This window comes from Taudactylus pleione, unplaced genomic scaffold (assembly GCF_031769625.1).
Source record: "Taudactylus pleione unplaced genomic scaffold, aTauple2 ptg000397bl, whole genome shotgun sequence".
Taxonomy (NCBI): Eukaryota; Metazoa; Chordata; class Amphibia; order Anura; family Myobatrachidae; genus Taudactylus; species Taudactylus pleione.
In genome coordinates, this window is record NW_028284799.1 from 4,386,681 (window position 1) to 4,408,609 (window position 21,929).

The 21,929-nt window shown below is 39.8% G+C and overlaps 1 protein-coding gene across 1 annotated transcript in view; it reads right to left on the reverse strand.

Annotated features, from left to right (window-relative positions):
- Positions 1-2,032: 2,032 nt before the first annotated feature.
- Positions 2,033-21,929, reverse strand: part of APPBP2 (amyloid beta precursor protein binding protein 2) — a 62,378-nt gene continuing 42,481 nt past the window's right edge. The window contains exons 6-13 of the mRNA XM_088446360.1: positions 20,673-20,762; positions 15,570-15,637; positions 15,386-15,491; positions 14,943-15,067; positions 12,623-12,708; positions 10,475-10,665; positions 9,885-10,050; positions 2,033-9,099 (exon numbers count right to left, since the gene is read on the reverse strand). Coding sequence (XP_088302486.1) covers positions 8,846-9,099; positions 9,885-10,050; positions 10,475-10,665; positions 12,623-12,708; positions 14,943-15,067; positions 15,386-15,491; positions 15,570-15,637; positions 20,673-20,762 — 1,086 coding nt within the window. The 3' untranslated portion in view covers positions 2,033-8,845. The remainder of the gene's footprint in view (positions 9,100-9,884; positions 10,051-10,474; positions 10,666-12,622; positions 12,709-14,942; positions 15,068-15,385; positions 15,492-15,569; positions 15,638-20,672; positions 20,763-21,929) is intronic.

The following is a 21,929-nucleotide window of genomic DNA, read 5'->3' on the forward strand; positions in this document are numbered from 1 at the left end:
GAAATTCTTTTCCGCTTAGCTTATGTAAACACTATCTCCTGAGTGTAAACAATGTTTTCACCTAACTACATGGTATAAATTAGCCGTATTAGATGGAAATGCTCTTTTAGTCCTGTATATTGTCTCCATGTCACACATTTATAATATGTCTCCTAAGACTGTTGTGTCGCTTGTATTAAATCTCGCTACTGACATTTTTGTAACTCATTTGTACATGGTTTAATATTATGTTTTTACTCCTGCCCCATTTGTAGGAGTCCAGTTTTCTTTTTTCATTCCTTTGTATGTATTTGTCCTTTGTTATATGTATTTCTTTGCCAACGCTATGTACCAATTTAGTGCACGTTGTAAAAAAGCAATTGTAAAAAAAAAAAAAATGAACAAAAAAAAAGCCTTCTAAAAAGTGTAGGCGGCACCAGTGTATATAGACTGAGCTGGTTACTACTAACGCAGGGGGACAAAAAACATCAAGCTGACATTGACTGCTTAACTTTACTGTAACCACAGCAAGCTACACTTTAAAAGTATCCATATACAGCCTTGTACTTGTTCTATTTTATGTAGCAAAATATGTGCAGCTCAACATACACATCACACTTTAGGGGCAGATTCATTTAGTGCACTTTTATGCACATTACGGCAAGTAGATTCCGTTCGCACCTACGTAGCGTGCAAGCACAAACCGCCTTCTGAAGATAACGGGAAGTCACCGGGGCCCTTCTGACAGCTTCCGCAGCTCATTATTTTACTTTCACATTTTGGGCCTGATTCACTACAGATTGCTATTGCGATTACGCACGAGGTCTGCTGCAAAAATATGCTAATGAATTCAATCAGAAAGCAGTCGCACAGCCAACATAGACACCCACTGCCGCTATCTCACATCCGTAATAACATGCAGTCCTGCGTATACATCGGGAACATCGAGTAACATCAGCCCCTCACAAACATTTACAGCAGGTCTGACCTTACTCAGAAATTGCTAACCTCATCACACGCAGTGAATACACAACATGCATAAGCCATCACAGTGTCTAAGTTATGCATGCCCAAACAAGGGTGTTCAAACTGACAGACACACCTGTCCTCTTTCCGACCACTCCCAAACGCTGACCTCCAGTCACTCACTCTTCGCTGACTTTCTTTATGTGCGAGTAATCGCAGAGCGATTGCAATGCTAACTTATGTTTTTTTTCTACCCATTCTGAGAAGGTAACTTTCCCATAAAATGACACTCTTTAAATGAAAAAGTAAATAAAAAAAACCCCAAGCCACACCACTGCACATTTTTCTTTTGGTAATATTCAGCCACTTATGGAGGGTGCTGTAGATATATTTCCCATGCCCCATAACATGGAAAGTCCACCTGCCATCACTCAGTTGCAGAAGGGTTTTCTTAATTTTTTTTCTTTGCAGCGTCTTGAGCAATGCAGGTTGCCACTGTTTGATATTGATCACACCTGTGGGTGAAAAAGCGAACAAACTCGGCCAAAGAAGGGCCCGTCCAGCTGACCGATTTGGCAAGTAACCTGCCTGTGCATACACATTTACCAATTGGCTGACCGATATGTCTGGTCAGAGGAATCAGTGTTGATAACATTGTTTGTGGTTCCTGCGACCAGCATACGGGCCAGTCACCTGTACACACAGGCAGATAGAAACGATATATCGCATCTGCTGTGCTGCATGGCCGACAGGATATATCTGCGAACGGCGTCATTCACAAATATATTGTGTGTACACACCTGCAGACACATTAAACGATATATAGTTTGTTACATAGAAACATAGAATTTGACGGCAGATAAGAAGCACTTGGCCCATCTAGTCTGCCCCTTTTCATGTATCCTGTATGAACAATATATTGCACAGTGTGTACCCAGGATAAGTATGAAATATGATGATTAGTTTCAAGTGTTCAATTGTCATACCGTGAAAAGATATTATGCATTGTAAGTAATATATGTGTGCTAAGTAAACAGTTATATTTTGCTGAATGAGCATTAAAAATAAAGTCCACATACTAAACATGCAATAGCAGAAACATATTTATTAATTTTGTTTTTAAATCAATATTTTTTAAGCTATGCAGTGCAATTACAGGTTATCACAATGCTGATTACAAACATTTTTAATATGGCTGGATGAACACAAATAACCGAGCGTGGATATATGCATAGAATGATATGAAAGTTATCCTTCACACAAATAGAATATCAAGTTATGTTTAAGCTGGGACACACGTTTATTTTTTTCAAGATATAGCAAATTTCATATAACCCCATTATATATTAGGACATAAAAATTACTTTATTCAGGAATATTATAAAAAGAGTGTGTATGTATGTATGTATGTATGTATGTATGTATGTATGTATGTATGTATGTATATATATACACACACATATATATATATATATATATATATATATATACACATACATACACACACACACACACATATGAATACACACGCACACACAAAATCACACATACATACTCGTACAGGCACACACGCGCATACTTTATCACACACATACAATCAATCACACGGGTCAGAGTACCAGTGACTATTTTTAAATCAACAACGAATTTGTGCACCAACAATTTTCTAGTAAGCTGCGAGTGTAAAATATATATAAATATTTTTACTTGAAGTCTACATTTAAAATTTGCAATTCAGAACAAACTCACTAAGGCCACTCATGCTTTAGATATATATGGGTTCAATGGGTAGCAGCTTCTTCTATTTTAGATACAGGGAACTCCATAATAAAGAAATGCTCGATCACCAAAAACTGGCAGACTTTTCTATTGTTTATTTTTTTTTAACTGGATTAAGTTGTCCTTGTATTATGTCCTTCTAGGCATTCAAGAAGTTGTTTTTTTTCCTAAATAACGGTGGGCCTGATTCAGAGGTGGACACTATTGCAATTTGCACGCAGACTGAGTAATTGTTTGCCATTGCACATGCATCGCAGTGCGTGAAGGTAGCTGTGCGATCCCGCAGCGATCGCCATGTGAGCCCGCAGACCACGGAGGCCCATTTCAGATTGATTGACAGGAAGTGACCATTTGGGGATGTTGACGGGGGTGGTTAAGGAAACGCAGGTGTGCCTGGGCGTTTGAACGCCGTTTCATGGGCGTGCATAAATTAAGACACTGCAAGTGCATACGCAGCCCTGCGTGGCAGAAGAGCTCCCTAGGCTGCGGCAGGTCAGACCTGCCGCAAGGGTAAAGTAGCCGCCGATTTCCTTCGATGTTACCGTTATTTATGCGTGCATGTGATCGCGCATGCAAGTACGAAGGCAGCAGTGGGCGTCTTTATGCTCGGGTGATCTTTGCTAACATTAGCATATTTTCACAGCTGTGTGCGTGGGAATGTGCGGCTGCGTACGCATTAGCGTCCATCTCTGAATCAAGCCCTGTATTCACTATAATAAGCATGTATCCAAAAATCTTCATTTATTTAGAAGTATCACTAATAAAACCTATTTCCATGGGCAGATTTATTAATACTAACAAGCATTTGATAAAAAGTGCCACAACAGGCACATCATAAAACAGTCTACTTGACTTCAGAGCAACTTGTCCCTAAGTCAAGCAGGAAAGTATCAAAGTATTCAGCAGAAGACCCTTCTGGTCTTTAAGTCGGATCTAAATCATAACCACCTGTATAAAATATAGCACGGATACAATACATATTACATGTTCAACAAAAATAGAATACACCCTGTAGAAGGCAATACTTGGTATACAAGCTACAGAACACTACTAGGAAAAACAGACAATAAACTGACATCAAATACGTGACCGTAAAAAATACAAGATGGACCAAACCAAAATATATCTGACCTCGGTGCAGCATTTTAACCAATTAAGTGAACACGTCACTAACCTCATTCATAACAATGCAGTATAGTGCTAAAACATATGTGCACTTACTATCCAGTTACAGATTAGTAACAAATATCACATTTTTCGGATAGTATTTGCATATATTCATTACACACACACACACACACACACACACACACACACTAGAAATACGGCATTTTAAGAAGCTTAAAAAAACATTTACTGATAAATGCCATGTTAGATATTGCAAATGATGAGTAACAGTGGTACAGTAAAATGTAATGTATGCTGAATTGTACTGCAAACTACAATCATTATGGGTCAAGTGCAAGCTGAAAATGAATAATGGGTAAAGGGCAAACTGTGAAAAGGATGTGCATTACCAATAGTACAAAGCATATCAGAAAAGAGCCACTTAACCAAGAATACGAACTGATGCAATACGGCAATTTGTAACATCCCAAAGGTGTACATGTAAGATTGCTAATATTAGGACAGGCTTTTAGAGTTGAAATGGCATACCAGCTGAACTCAGATTAATGCCATTCATTGTTATAACAGCTCCTGTCTTAATAGAAATGTAATGTGCAAAGAAATAACAAAAATGGCTAATAGCCTAGATAATAACCTAATGAAGCAACATGTACCTAAAATATCTCAAAGGTGGTAATGCGGCACCGCGACCGCCAAAGCCACATAGCACCTTGTGTAACATTTTTTGGTCTAGTGTTCTGTTCATTTTTAGTAGAGCTCATGTTACGTGGATAATACCTGTTATTCTACATTTTGAAGTTGAGACTCATACAAGACAAAGCAGAAAAATGGCAGCACTCTTTTTAAGATGCCATTAATTCTAGTGAAGCAAATAGATTGTACAATTGCGAACTAAAAAACTAGTGAGATTATGATTGTGCAGGTTTTTTTTAAAACTGTTAAAAATACACTTGTATAAACATAAAATATAGCAAAATTTAAATAAGAATAAATGCTTACCAAAGAAAAAAAAATGTAAGTAGCTCCATTATACTTTCTATGATGTACCTGTAAGAGCCATCATTCTAAGAAACTACTCTGAATGGAATGTATGTATGTATGTATTCAAAAACAGTTTAACAAAAACAAGATATATCAATATCACAAACGAAATGTCACATACAATCTTTAAATACAGCAGGCACTTAAGACCTGATCCTGCGAACTTTAGCAACCAGGGTTAACAGGAGAGGAAATAAAAATCACAACATTTTTTCATAATTTACATATTATTTAACTAGTGTCCAACAGTGAAATATGGCACTACAACATAACGTGGCTAGTCCATCTCATCTCATTCTATACAACTTCTCATCTAACACGTTGCTTACGTACCGGACACCTAGACTGATCCTTAGCATCATTTTGTAAGTTCACACTAACCAGGTTATTTTACTTGTTATAACAGAATAGGAAAAGGAATTGAAAACACTCCATTTTAGTCCTAGATTTATTTCTTCATGAACCCAAATGGCAGGTCACTACAGAGAAAGTATGTGATATGTGACAAGTCATTTTTGGGCCTGAGAGAATACATTTATATTGTAACATTTTGTAATTTAAAGTTCCCTTTAAAAAAATTGAAAGAAATAGGTTTGATTTACCCAAAAGGCCAAACACCCCTGAAATACATAACAGTAAACCTTCATGTATAATTTTGTAAACTTACCTTACATTCTATCTATATCTTATGCACTGATGCCAAAATCTACAACAGTCACACAGCACTTAAGGACTTTGGCAATTAATCACTAAAGTCTAGAATCTCAATGAGCATGAATGTTACATTTGATAATCCATCCTTGCAAGTATATATTTTTATAGTATACCTTTAAGATGGAGAGGGGAAACACCCCCACAGAAGTGTGCGGTTTAAATGGGTACAGTGGTGACAATGATTGTTGAAAGCTCTTGCAAAAGTACAAATTATTAGAGATTTGTTTTAAAACATTAAATGAAAATAAGCAGAATAGCTTTTTTTTACAAATGAGTGGACCATTTCAATTCACAAACATAATATAAATGGTGACTTAAACCTATATAGCAGCAAGCTGAACAAACAACTGGCAGAAATGTGCATCTGATTCAGATACAGTGACACGTACGTTATCAGCAGGAGTTTGGAGTGAACAGTGAAGTCTCTCTCAGTCTCCTTGCTTCTGCCAACCTAGTGTTTCCTCCAGAGGGGGGCCATGTTAACCACGGACAACAGGTTGCGTGCAGAGGTGCGTGTGCGTGTGTGTGTGTGTGTCAACAAGGTGCACAAGAAGCCACTCCCCAGCTGTGTAGCCTTTAAGTTACATGGATTTTCATGTTGAAAATTCAGGTTTGGGTAGAATTATCCTTACAGAATGTTAGAAAATAAAGTGGGAAAATTAAGCATCTGTGGTTCAATTAAATATTGTAATACTGGTTTTAGAGGTCATTTTTTGTTTTACACAGGTTAGGAAAACCCTTCATGTTTATATTTACACTATTATGGTGGCATAACAACTTTTTGCTTAATTAGTGCTGCACACAAAGCAGTGTGGGAGATATAATGGAAAACCTCACAGAGTAGGGAAAGTTGCTTAATCTTGTGATGATGGTCAATACAAATGGACTTCTTGAAGCAGGCAAGTTGTCAATGATCAATATTTTATGAGCCTGTGAGGGCGAATAGATCAGTGTCATAAAATATTACTCCAAATCAAAGCTGGAGTGGATTTAGTAATCAATAGCAGTTCTGGCATTTATGGGAATGTTTACATATGTTTGAGTAACAAATCACTTTCACATCAGGCATTGTTATGGTTTTATTTTAACAGAGAGCATATGTAGTTATTCCCATCTATCAGTTCATAATGCTCTGTGTATTAAATATAGGCAGACACTCACTGGTTATACCAGTAAAAGGTGAAGAAGGCACAGTACTCTCATTCAGCATGCTTACTAAAATGAAGCAGCAAAATATGCAACAAAAAGCACACAAAAAATAGTTTCATAGCAATAAAATGTACCACAAAACCCACAGTGTCACTTAATGAGTTTGAATCAACCATGTTACACTCTTTTTTTTTTTTTTTTTTTTTTTTTAAGAGACATTACTTTAAAGGGAAAGTAAAGTGAAAGCAAGGTCATAAAGCTTATCAACCCAATCCAATAGATAAAGGGAGATGTAATAAACAAAGTATTACCTTGCAGTCATGCCACATTTGAATACCTTCTGTACCTCCAAAATACAAATAATCATTACAAAAGACAAGAGGTGGGACAGATCTGAAACTGGTTCAAAAGTAAAGTGGGTGGTCTGGAGAACCCTATGAGTGATCAGCCTATGACCTTACACATATGGGTCCTCATGTTGTGCAATGGTTAGACTATGTCAAAATCTACTAAAAATAAGTATGTGGCATTCAAAAGTTTGCACACATGCTAACTTAAATAAAAAAATTAGTTAGCATTTATATAAAAAAGGTAAAGTAACTTTATATTCCATACATAGCAAAATCCTTACTTTGCTTGGATATGCGTTTATGGTTTAGTCTTCTAAATGTGCTCATTACTTTCCCCATTTCTAACTGTACCTTAGACCTTTTTAATGAATTGTATTCTCACCTGAAAAATAGCTATGGTGTACTAGAAAATAAATATTATAATGGTACTCTGCTAAAAAAACATTAGATAATTGAAAAGTGCCAATCAACGAGAAACATGCTGTTTAGCATGGAATTCCCCTAACATTTGAACCACGTTCTCACATGGTTGTTTGTACGCAGAAGCCAATTATAAAAATCATTATTGCTTTGCATTGATGAAATTGTAATTTAGCAGAGAAGCAAAACAATACTTAAAACAAATTTTGTATTTTAAGAAACTGATTTAAATAGCTTTTTGCATTGTTTGTGCTTGGTGGTCCTTTCATCAGTATTTTTGGCATACACCCAACTTATAGGAAATGGTAAACTGACATATAGCTCACATACACATCTCACAGCACTAAAAGTTAAAAATCAGGATCTAATAAGTGAAAAAAAATGTGATCCTAAATTAAAAAAAAAAAAAAAAATTGATTAGACAAATACAAGATATGTTTCAGAGGTTATTGGCACAGACCACCATATGAAAAGGACTGGTTTACAGCACATAATAAAAGCAGTTTATAAAAGCTGTTATACTGTACAATAGACAAAATTAGAGGTGGAATTATTTTCCTTTTGCATGTTTCATTTAGTCTGGCAGATTCGCTTCTGGATGGAGAATGGTACCATCTTTAGCTACGTCTGTTTTCTGTGTAGTGAAAATGAACAGTAATGAGTGGGAATGACCCTCTAGGGCTGACTTGATGCTTAGCTGTTCAAATCCAGACTGTCCTGGAGAAGCACCGGCAGCCATAGAATCAAAAGCAGATTTGTTCTCTATTTACAAAGCATGTGCAGTAAGCAAAAAAATCATTTTAAAAAAGGCAGGAGACCAAAACGCAGATCCAACTAGCATCTCCTTCATAAATACTAGATTGTTTCCCCTTTAAAAGCTGGTATTAATAAGACTCAGAAAAGCCACTAAGTTCAGTGAGTGATTTCAGAAAATGAGCTTCCATGAACATGACATACAAGTAGTGGAGTGCACTATTAGAATATTATATAACATTACATAACTTGTGGCCCAAATGAAACAGGGAAAACACATCTCAGAAACATTTAAACAGTTTTATTTGCATCTTCCTGTTGGAGCGGCAAAGAGAAAAAACCACACACTAGTCCTTTAAACTGGTGGCTGAAGTAGAAAAAAATGGATTAAGCAGAGAGCATTCCATAAAGTACCAGCCATCAGGCAGATGCACAGATCTTATCCAGACAATGTTCCAAAGAACTGGACCAGAGTCGCATCTGTGTGTTTGTGCAATTTCACAGTATGAACTTTCCCAGTATGATGAGCAAACAGGTATAGCTGGCCTTTTTTGCCTTCTTTACATTTAGCAATGGTGTCCTTCTGTGGTCTGTGACATGAGAAAAGACTGCACAACGTCTTCTGTTGACAAGGGACTTGAATTTACATCCTCTAGAGCATCGGTGACTGAAAACTGACGATCCCGCAATCTGTTCCAGTTTGCCAATATATTGTGATACTCAAATACCTTCTCAAAATTACCAACAGAATTATATAGTTTAATGAGGCCCCTGTAGTCGTATTCCAGTCCACTATAACCTTCGCCAAATAATTTCTTTCCTGAAAATAAAAAAAATCAATCAGATGTAAAAACAATTGAGAACTTTCCAGAATAAAGTTAAAGGGGAGCTCAGTAAAAGGGTACACATTTGCACCCTGCAACCACCTGGTGCTCGGTCATGCTCCAAGTCTCTGAGTTCACACATAAGCCATCCCAGTTCACTGTATAATCCATTCTGAACAATACACTTAGAGTTTCCTCATGGCCTGATCATGTAGCCAACACCTACTAATATATACTGCACTTATTATATACACGCACTAATATTAACAAGCTGAGCATTTCCCCAGTGATGTATGGTATTAAATGAAGCAATAGTCAGCTGGTTAAGAATACGATATACTGTTAGTGGTGCAATAAACACATACTAGGAAGATGATTAGAAATATAAATTAAGACATACACTTACATACCATACAGGTTTAGTATATATGTTCGGCTTTCATAATGTCGACGTTCGCCATGTTGGCATTTAGCATGTCAACACCGATTTTATGTTAACATTGTTAGAATGGAGACAATGTTTTCTACTGATTATAACCCCAATGCTAAACCTAATGAAAATGTCAACATTATGACAATGTCAACATTCGATGTCGATAATATGCCAACATTTTACAGACGTTGACATTAATTGTGAATGTCGACAGTTTAACCATGTTGACATCATCGATGTCGACCTTCTGCTCTCAACATTGTGACTCTTGACATGTTAAACGGCAACATACACTGTAAAACAGTACTGTAAAAATAAGAAAGTGAAAACAAATATTGGACTACGTACCAATAGCTATTGATCGGAGATACAACTTCTCAGCGTTTTCATATTGATTCATGTCATAGTTATACAGAGACGCCAAATGCCCTACTGACAAAGCCACTTCATAGTCTTCTTGGCCAAGCAGTTGCTCCTTAATTTGTATAGCCTTAATGTGCATCTCCTCCGCCTCCTAGATAGCAATTCACAAGTATAAACATCACAGCCATCAACATTGCAAAAGTAATCTGGTTACCATGCCAATTATGTAGCATGTAGGACTCTAGCAGTTGTATTTTCGGGTATACATTTTGTTTTGTTTTTACTAGAAGAGGACCTTTGAATCTTTTTGCTGGGATCCAGATCATGCTTAAGCATCTACGCTACATAACCTGCATGCAATATTCTAGATGTCTAATGGGCAGAGATCTCCACTAGCAGCATCCTGTGACTGGGCCAATTGAGTGAATAGACCTACACTGGACGGAGTATATAGTGTAAGAAGAACTCCCTCGCCCCCACCAAAAAAAAAGTAAAATCTAAAAAAGTGAAACAGAATAAACCCAAATTAAAAACAGCGACATGCAAGCCTAGAATTATCAAGAGCTGTGTCTCACCTTAAACTTCCTCATGGACTGGTAGAGCCTGCCAAGGTTTCCGTAGTGTTTCGCTGTCTGTACGTTGAACTCACCAAAAGCTTTTTTAGCAAGTTGCAGTGAGGAAAGGTGAAGGTCATGAGCTTCTTGGAGAAGTTTTTGTTCAGTTTCCTTGTTGTGACAATCTATAGCAATCTCCTCCAGTATTAGTGCTTGGAGGTGGAGGAAAAAAAAAAAGTTGTATTTACAGTATGATGTACTAGACCAGGTAATTGGTCACTAAAGTCTACAATCTCATGAGCATGAATATTACATTTGATAATCTATCCTTGCAAGTATATATTTTTATAGTGCACCTTTAAGCTGGAGAGGGGAAACACAGTGGTGATAATTATTGTTGAATTTTCTTGCAAAAGTACAAATTATTAGAGAATAGTTTTAAAACAATACGAAAATAATCAGAATAGCTTTTTTTTTTTTTTTTTTTTTTTTTTTTTACAAACGAGTGGACTATTTCAATTCACAAACATAATATAAATGATGTCTGTAACAAACGTATATAGCAGCAAGCTGAACAACTGGCAGCAATGTGCCCAGAGACCAGGAGTGTCAAACATGTGGCCCTCCAGCTGCTGCGGAACTATATATCCCAGCGTGTCCTGCCAGTTTCAGCATGGCCTAATAGCAAAACTGTGGCAGTGCATGCTGGGATGTGTAGTTCCACTGCAGCTGGAGGGCTGAGTGTTTGACACTCCTATTCTAGACAAACATCCCTATTATAGACATTAAATGCTACAAAGACATGCATTTTTTGGCACTTATTTTCCATTGCAAAAAATAAACATGAACATAAAACCGCTCCCATATTATGGGGCTGATGCAGAGTGAGGGGTACGCATGTTACCGTGGCCTTGCACTGCACATGCTCAGAAAATAAGCAAATGCGACAATGTAGAGGTGTATGCAGTTTGGAGGCGCTGACAAGGACATGTTCATAAAAATGTGGCTCATGCAGACTTGCATATATGTTGCTGTTAGGAGGCGTATCTTTTGCACCTAGTATAGGGCAATGATGATGGAGGCTTGTAGTAAATCAGGTGCATATGCTATCTCTGCAGACACTGGAGAGCTCTGTATTTGTGAAAAAAGGCGCTATTATCTGTGCATGGTTCTTTTAAGAAATTAACGCCTATTTTACTTCCAACTCTTAATTAGCCCCAATGTCCATATCGGAAGGGTGAACATTTGTTAAACCTTTATTATGTACATGGTATTACAGACCAAATCGCCAGCTCACTTTGATGAAACATGTGTCTTGCAGGTGTATGATAATAAATGACAGGACATGACCATAAGTGCCTATAAAAACACTATTCTCAGCCTCAGGGGATCACATTTTTTACGTTTTGACCACACCTAGAGCAAAAGACAATTTGTATCATTATTTACACAATGTTTGTAAAGAAGGTTGGCATCAGTGACTGTTCTAGCAAGTTTACATGAAAAGAAGAATAAAGGCTGTGAGGCCTGGCACCATCTTGATCTTTACAATAAAAACATTTCAATCCCTTTTGCTTAATGGTTCCCAAAATCTGTCCTCAAGGTACCCTAACAGTCCAGGTTTTAAGGATAGCCATGGTCGACCAGTCACCTGTGCTAAGGCATGAATCTCTTTAAAACCTGGACTGTTAGGGCACCTTAAGGACAGAGTTTGGGAACCTCTGCTTTTGGAGAGTAGAGATGCCACCAAGCTGTGCATCATCGTTAACTCCCACTTAGACACCATCACTGTCAGAAACACGGGGCAGCAGGCAACAGTGGAATAAAAACTATGGGCCAAATGTAATAGGGTGAGAGTTTAGAACATGTGAAACTCTCACACATTTTAAACTCGGCCAATGTAATAGAGTCAGAGAACATGCAAACTCGCCTGTTTCTCATACTCAAAAAAAACTCTCCTGATTTAAATTCTCATCCTGATGTTTTCCCATTTTTAAAATAAAACTCGACCAATGTAATAGTGAGAGGTTACTGCTAAACGGTCACATTTTCTAAACTCTCACCTGATTACATACTATATCCCAGTTATGTGATAAGAAACCAACAGACCTACGCAACTTATTAAAGACAAATAGGCATTAAAAAAAAAAGAGAAGCACTTAGGCATACCTTTAACTCTTTTTGAGGAAGCTAATAAAAGATGGTCTTCTGGGAGTATATGAGTGATGATATCTATGGCACGTTCAGCATGAAATCTTTAACAAAGCATACAATTACAAGAAACAATGTTAACATTTCTGCACTGACATATTTACACATTATGGTGTATACAACAAGTATAACCAACACAAGTTATGTAAAAATGCGCACATTGTCTCTCCCGGCTCACCAACCTCACCTTCCTGCGCCCAAACATTACGCCAACCTCACAAAATATGACATGCCCTCCTCTGCTCCCCCTAAACCTCTCGTTGTTTCCTAGGCCATGTCTCCATCTCTCGGCCAATCAAGTCTGTGACTTTGACCGACCTACATCAGTCATAATGATTCGCTAGCACAAGTACCATAGCTGCCAGGATGCTGGTGCCAATTTAGACTGCAGCTTCAGCATAGCTCACGGAGTTCACAGGCAGGCTGCAACCCCACTTAGGCCAGTATTCAATTAGCGGTGAAAAGCCGTAACCTGCGAAAAAGTATCGCCGATGATGTCATTTCCCCAGCCGGATACTTTTCGCAGTATTCAATTGCAAAGACCCCAAAAAAGCACTTTGAAAATGGGGGTAAAAAAGTACAAAGTGGGGGTACAAATACAAAAACTAGCGAAATAAACTTTTGGGGGGGTCTGATAGTATGGGGGAGGTGTTTTTAATTGCAGGTGTTTGCTGAAGGTGCGTATTTTGCACCACTTAAAACTTGACTTCAGTGGTTTTTAACTATGCTTGCACCCATTTTCAAGTACCCCAAATTTGACAGGACTACTTATTTTCACCAAAAAAAACCTGCTTAATGCTATTCTTCACCACTTGTGCAAAGCCGCTATTTTGGAGCAATTGACAGCACTTAAGTACCCCAAATAGCTTCAGTAGGGCTAATCGGGGACATCTACACTGATCCCCAGTGTTAGTGCATCTTTTGGGGGGTGTCAGGCTGATTTCCCCAATTCTGCCAACACTTTTCGCCTGTTAAGAGTTTTGCGCGTTATCGCATCCTTTGGAATTGAATACGGCAATAAGTTTCTGTGACTAAAACACGCAAAGTCGGTGAAAAGTGCGACATGCAAAAAAGTATCGCGGGTGTAAAACAAATTGAATACGGCCCTTCGTATGGAGCACCATTTCTACAAGGAGGATCCCAGAAGTTGGGGTGCTTGAGGAGGAGGATATTAACTGCTAAATTACTGCCATGAGTTCTAGCTCTTATTTGTTACGGGATGCAGTCAGCATCCCAACAGTCAGAATCCAGAGGCTCACTATAATGGCTGTGGGATCCCGATGGGTCAAAATGCCAGCAACTTCCAATGGTAATAATTAAGGGGAGGGTTAAGCTGCGTGGGGAAAATGTATTGCATACATTCTAACATAAAAAACATCCAAGTGCAATTATTATGTGTAACTACTAACATACAGGTGTGGAATTTATTATCTAGAGCGCGTGCAAGCTTTCCATGTAGGATAGTTTAGTAGTGCTAACAGTGACTGTATGAGGAGGCACTTTGCAATCATATCTGATACTGAAAATGCTGCTGTCCTAAGTTATTTAGTAAGATATAACTTACTTTTCAGTTTAATCTGTAAACAAACCTTTTTTGCTAAAATGTCAGATGATCATCAACTCAGAGGATATAACTTAACTAGATGGTTAGTGACACTATGGGAAATAGTGGGTGTTGCATAAAGAAAGAAAAATATAAAAATAAATAACACACACAAAATGGTGTTACTCAGCTCTCATCCATCTGTGACTTCCACAGCTCAAGAGACAATCCACCAGTTTGTAGTTCGTATCAGTTATCAGAGGACGGTGAATAGCAGCATCATACTTATGATGAGTCGATGCTTAAATGTGACCATTTTTAATTCTATGTTATAAATACATTTTTAGAAGACTTATTGCACTTGGGAAGTTCTCCTGTGATTTCCTTTCAGCTCATGTCTGGATGAAAGCAATGTGGAAACCTTCTATACAGTTCTGACAGTAGCGGTGAATCATATAAACCAGAATGGGAGACTGTGACGTGGTTGGTCAGCTTGACAAACGATTGCAATATTTTGAACAGTCCCTGAAATTAGTTTAACATATAAGCAAGTGAGTGCACAGTTTGTATGATGTTTTTATTTAAATAGTGTGGTCACACTGCAGATGCTGGAGTGCTGTGGATTGAAGCCAATTGTTTATAAAAAAATCCACATTTTTTTTCTACACATATACATAAATACACACACATAAATAAAAACATATATGCCACACAAAATAATAATAATATACTCACAGTGCATTATCAAATTTCCCTGAACTGTATTGATGAACATAGGATGAGTAAGCCAAATCTTCATGGGCTGTGGCAACATGAATATTTTTACCTCCAAATACTGACTGCCGGATATCAAGAGCAGTCTAAAAGGGGTAAAAGCAGAACTTATTATTCAAAGTAAAAGTCGTCTATATAAAAAGAAAAAAAAAAAAAAGTACAACAAATTACAAATAAAATGTAAAATTAAGTAACATAAAAAAATAAATAACCATTTAAGTGCTGTTTATTTTATTTTTTTAAGTAAAGAAACAGAGTTTCACCAGAACAAATAAAGAAAATTTCCTCCGGAAAACATTTTATGCTGTATAGTATAACAAAAATGACAGCAAGGATATCAACAATTTTCCTATTAAAGTATCAGCTTGCTGGTGACCGGAGACTCTAACTTGCGTATGACCTACCTGATATATTGCAACTGATTGGCAGATGTTGTCAACATTGAGAAGATAAAATCCATAATCTAGTAGTGTATCAGAATATTTGGGATGCTTAGGACCAAAATTTTCCCTGTTAACAAATAGCATTAGTTACAAATCAGTCTAATTAAAAGTGGTCCCTCTAGTAAAAACCCCCCTCAACTCTTACTTAGCCAGGTAGACTGCATGTTTTATTAACTGTTCTGCCTTCTTGAACTCACGCTTCACCACACAAGCCTAAAGAGAACACAAACATACATTAAAATTTGATGCAAACATTTTTAAACTCATACATTATAAAAAGATTCCTATATGTTTATCCTGCTCATCTGGTTTCAAAAGTTTAAGTATACTCAGCATAGGATTCATCATAGTTATCTCGGGTTATTACAAATTCTTGATATTCTGCTTGATTCTTAAAAGGACAAGAAAAGCACAGCCAGCCAGGCCAGACACACAGAGAAAACAATCCATTCTAATTTGCAACAAAATATTATTTGAAATTGGCATGGGTCTTCCTGTGCTAGAACTTTGAATGAGGGAACTCCGTATTCAAATACATCGGACTGCAGGTTCACCCATCCCACAGGTAGTAGTAATAAATAGTGACGTAATGATTCAATCACTGAAGAGGATCTGGCATCTGATGGGAAAAGCCTGTGAAGCCATATATCTCTGCTACTTAACAGAACCTGGTAAAAATCTGTATATTTTGCCTGCAGATTAGTTTGGTACAGAATGGTGCGCTTTCTGATTAGGATGTAGCCTACATCTACCAATTTGGAATTTATTACTGATAATATTCTGTCTGCTGGGTTCACACTCTTGCAGCACCAGCAGTGCTTTGTGCTTACAGGTGAAGTTGGAACTGGATGAATAATTAAATTCATAAAGAAATGTTATGGCAATTTTTTGTCACACAAGCCTTAGACTTCTAGTATTACAGTTTAAAAAAAAAAAAAAAGATTATATATTGCTTTAATAAATTTGCTCGGCTCATAATTGTACTTTTTTTTTCTTCTTTTTTACTTTAAAATGAGATTGAGACATCCTGCCTTAGGGCTTCTACACACAAGCTGTCAATGCTGTGAAACACATGTATTTATACTGAACTTGTACATGTGTTGCAGATATATTTATGATGCATCCAGTTTAGTATGTTCCTAATAGTTGGAAGCATCCAAACCAGGCATGTCAAACTCACGGTGCCCAAATAAACATTTTATGCGGCCCAACAGTGTGGGCCCAAATACATATATTATGCGGCCAAGTCACCCCTGTTGTGTTCGAAGCTGAGCTCCGATCGCGGCAGGGGTGACTGGGCCACATAATATTTGTGCTTACTCTATTTAAAACTTGGAACGCTGGTATCTGAAGTGATATGAGACAAATGTAACCTCTGATCGCTTCAGAGGCCAGCATTGCAGCGAGGCAGTTCGCGGGTGATGAGAGGAGCCTGCCCTGCTGGATCTAGTTAGATCCAGGCAGCGTATACAAGGGAGCGGTGCCCAGCGGCCAGCGTGAAGAGAGGTAAGTACTGCACAGGGGAGTGGGGCCTGTTCTATACTGGGAGGGGGCACAGCATAAGGGGCATTTTTGGGGGCATTACTAGTGGCACTGAGTAAGGGGCTCTTACACAGGGGGCACTGCATAAGGGGCTCTTACACAGGGGGCACTGCATAAGGGGCTCTTACACAGGGGGCACTGCATAAGGGGCTCTTACACAGGGGGCACTGCATAAGGGGCTCTTACACAGGGGGCACTGCATAAGGGGCTCTTACACAGGGGGCACTGCATAAGGGGCTCTTACACAGGGGGCACTGCATAAGGGGCTCTTACACAGGGGGCACTGCATAAGGGGCTCTTACACAGGGGGCACTGCATAAGGGGCTCTTACACAGGGGGCACTGCATAAGGGGCTCTTACACAGGGGGCACTGCATAAGGGGCTCTTACACAGGGGGCACTGCATAAGGGGCTCTTACACAGGGGGCACTGCTTAAGGGGCTCTTACACAGGGGGCACTGCTTAAGGGGCTCTTACACAGGGGGCACTGCTTAAGGGGCTCTTACACAGGGGGCACTGCTTAAGGGGCTCTTACACAGGGGGCACTGCATAAGGGGCTCTTACACAGGGGGCACTGCATAAGGGGCTCTTACACAGGGGGCACTGCATAAGGGGCTCTTACACAGGGGGCACTGCATAAGGGGCTCTTACACAGGGGGCACTGCATAAGGGGCTCTTACACAGGGGGCACTGCATAAGGGGCTCTTACACAGGGGGCACTGCATAAGGGGCTCTTACACAGGGGGCACTGCATAAGGGGCTCTTACACAGGGGGCACTGCTTAAGGGGCTCTTACACAGGGGGCACTGCTTAAGGGGCTCTTACACAGGGGGCACTGCTTAAGGGGCTCTTACACAGGGGGCACTGCTTAAGGGGCTCTTTCACAGGGGGCACTGCATAAGGGGCTCTTACACAGGGGGCACTGCATAAGGGGCTCTTACACAGGGGGCACTGCATAAGGGGCTCTTACACAGGGGGCACTGCTTAAGGGGCTCTTACACAGGGGGCACTGCTTAAGGGGCTCTTACACAGGGGGCACTGCTTAAGGGGCTCTTACACAGGGGGCACTGCTTAAGGGGCTCTTACACAGGGGACACTGGTTAAGGGGCTCTTTCACAGGGGACACTGCTTAAGGGGCTCTTACACAGGGGGCACTGCTTAAGGGGCTCTTACACAGGGGGCACTGCACAAGGGGCTCTTACACAGGGGGCACTGCTTAAGGGGCTCTTACACAGGGGGCACTGCTTAAGGGGCTCTTACACAGGAGGCACTGCTTAAGGGGCTCTTACACAGGGGGCACTGGTTAAGGGGCTCTTTCACAGGGGGCACTGGTTAAGGGGCTCTTACACAGGGGGCACTGCTTAAGGGGCTCTTACACAAGGGGCACTGCTTAAGGGGCTCTTACACAGGGGGCACTGCTTAAGGGGCTCTTACACAGGGGGCACTGCTTAAGGGGCTCTTACACAGGGGGCACTGCTTAAGGGGCTCTTACACAGGGGGCACTGCTTAAGGGGCTCTTACACAGGGGGCACTGCTTAAGGGGCTCTTACACAGGGGGCACTGCTTAAGGGGCTCTTACACAGGGGGCACTGCTTAAGGGGCTCTTACACAGGGGGCACTGCTTAAGGGGCTCTTACACAGGGGGCACTGCTTAAGGGGCTCTTACACAGGGGGCACTGCTTAAGGGGCTCTTACACAGGGGGCACTGCTTAAGGGGCTCTTACACAGGGGGCACTGCTTAAGGGGCTCTTACACAGGGGGCACTGCTTAAGGGGCTCTTACACAGGGGGCACTGCTTAAGGGGCTCTTACACAGGGGGCACTGCATAAGGGGCTCTTACACAGGGGGCACTGCATAAGGGGCTCTAATACAGGGGGCACTGCATAAGGGGCACTACTGGGGGCACTGCATAAGAGGCACTACTGGGGGCACTGCTGGGGGAACTAATACAGGGGGCATTGCATAAGGGGTACTACTGGGGGCACTGCGTAAGGGGCTCTAATACAGGGGGCATTGCATAATGGCCACAATTACAGTGGCTTTGCACAAGGGGCTCTAATACAGGGGGCATTGCATAAGGGCCACTACTACAGGGGGCACTGCATTGGTTTTTATTAATAATAACCCTTTCAAACTTGCATACAATACTTTTTTTTTTTTCTTCTTGCGGCCCCACACACTCACAGACCTTGAATATTCAGCCCGGTTGGTATTTTGAGTTTGACATGCCTAATCTAAACAGTACAAGATGGAGCAAAAAAAAAAAAAAAAAAAGATTAATATGGTCACACTGTTCGTTCTTTGAGAATTACTGCTCCCTCAGCATGTGTTTAACACTCCAAAAATGGCCGGGTGAATAAGCCGTAAAACTGAAATAACAATATAGGTACATTTCATGCGTGCATTTAAGCGTATTAGAACATCTAATTTGGACATTTTCAAACACTGCTATGTAAAAAGCTTCTCTCCTTGGCTAAATATAAGAACATTTTGGAGTAAATATGGTAAATCCATGTTAAATTAAATTTTTTCATAGTAGCACTTGTGATTACATAAAATAATTATAAAGATAAAAATAGTTATAATCCGGAAAGAATGTTTATGTTCAGTATTTACTTTTAAAAAGAAAACCTGAGAGGTTTTTGAAAATGTGTTAAACCGATATAAGGTTTGTAAGGAAACCTTTATTTAGATTGTACTTCATGACTTAAAGCATGTCAGGAAACTAGTGTATCGGACATATTCAATTTGGGGCGAGAATAGCAAAAATCCTGCAGCTGCTGGGTGTTTCCTGCAGGTGCGGGATTTTTGCTATTCAATTAGGTGTGGGTTTTTTTTGAACGCCGTGAGGTTTTTTTTTCCCAATACACTTCTAAAGCACGACCAATTTTTCCTAAAATCCCTAAATGTAGGAAAAATGGTCGGGAAATGCTCTGGGACCCTGGCAGCACCCCTCCTAATGCCTAATTAAGCAAATGGCAGTTTCCAATTAGCTTAGTCAGTAATGCTCACCTTCCGAAGAGCTGTATTGTCCCCTCCAGTTCGCAAGCACTCTTTTTTAATTGGTATTGGGAGTGCGTATACCCACGGTAATGCAAAATTAGGCGCAAAGTTTTTTACCTTGCTAAACCTCGCGCACAACTGGATATGCCCCTATATCTTTGGTTCTTTACTGAAGGTTATCTTCAGAGAACGTTAATATAACAAATATTACACAGGCATTCAGGATTTTTTTTTCTTTTAATTGCATATCTTCTTGTACACTTCAAAGTCATTAAACGTGGATTAATGTAGTACTACTCTTTAAAACAATTTTACAAATTAACGCATTGCATAAATCAGGGGCAGGCACCCTGTGGCACTCCAGCTGCAGTGGAACTACACATTCAAGCATGCCCTGCCTTAGTTTTAGTATGCCCTAAAACCAAAACTGTGTCAGGGCATGCTGGGATGTATAGTTTCAGCATCTGGACTGCCACAGGTTGCATACCCATGGCACAGATCTACAGAATCAGACACTACTCTATTATTACTACTCAATATTATTCATATAATTAGTAATTCAATAATTACAAAATAGCAGGCAATTGCCTCAAGTGACTCAAAAATTCAATGACGATCATATTGAACAAGGGAATTTGTAAGGAGCATCACCTTACAACTATTTATATTTTGCTGTGATATTTTATCAAAAGGGCTGTACATACCTTAGATGCCTGCCGCAGAACATCTACCACCACCTTTACAGGTAGTCCACTGGTAATTTCCTTCATAGCTTCTATACACCATTTATATGCCTAGTAAATTATAAAATATTGATAAAATGTTAAAAAGCTTTGAAAGTCATTAAATAAAGACAAGGAGGTTACAAAATTTGTCAGCTGCACATAATAAAATCTTGCAAAGTCTACATAAGCAACTTTATGATTTGCAGCTGCACCTAAAGCTGGGTACATACTTAAAAGACATTGTGGCCGACTGGCCGTCACACCGACCAAGCAGCCGATTATGTAAGCTATACACACTTACCAATCGGCTGTTCGAAATATCATAAATGCACACGATATGTATTGGCATAGGCTGTGCTGCAGGGCCGACCTGATATCTTTGTGAATGTCGTCGTTCACAGACATATCGGGTGTACACAACCGCCGATCCGCTACAGATATAATCGCTAGTAGATAGAACGAGTAATATGTATATCGACTAGTGTGTGCCCAACCTAAAAGACAAAATCAATACACAACCCACCCAGCTACTCCCCGGTCTAATCTCAGTTCTCCCCAGCTCCTGTTGAGGAGGACAAAATCTCTGCACTCCTCTACATTATCTCACCCTACAAACTGCCATCTCGACCCTATTCCTTCCAAACATCCCCAATGCATTCCCATCTCTGTCTCTCTCCACTAGCGCGCTCTTATCCTCCGTAAAACATGCGTTCATCACACCAATTCTAAAGAATCCATCGCTCAACCCAGCTTCTCTTTCCAACTAATGCCCTATTTCTCGGCTCCACCTTGTCTACAAGTACTTGAACCACTTGTGTATGATGGCTTCTCTTACTTTCTCTCATCTTTCTCCCTTCTCAACTCTTTTCAATCGGACTTTAGCCACCAACGTTCCAATAAGACGGTCACTATTTATACTTCTAGTCATGGAACTCTTTGCCGCTTTTGACTCTGATTATTACCCAAGTCTCCTGCACACCATTCACTTCATGGGCCTTCATGACAAAGGAGCTCATTCAGACCCACTTGCAAGATGCGAACGCTAGCTGGCAAAAAGGGGCCGGAAATTTAAATTAAGCGCTCGCACTGCATCACGAAAGGACGCCCTCTATGTCTTAGCGAACAACGACACTCGCAACACACATCATCTCCGGGAATTGTAGGATTAATAGGTAACATCGAGAGTCATCGGAACTGCTAGCAGCCCTTGAAGTTGCCTTTCCCCGCCGCAAGCAC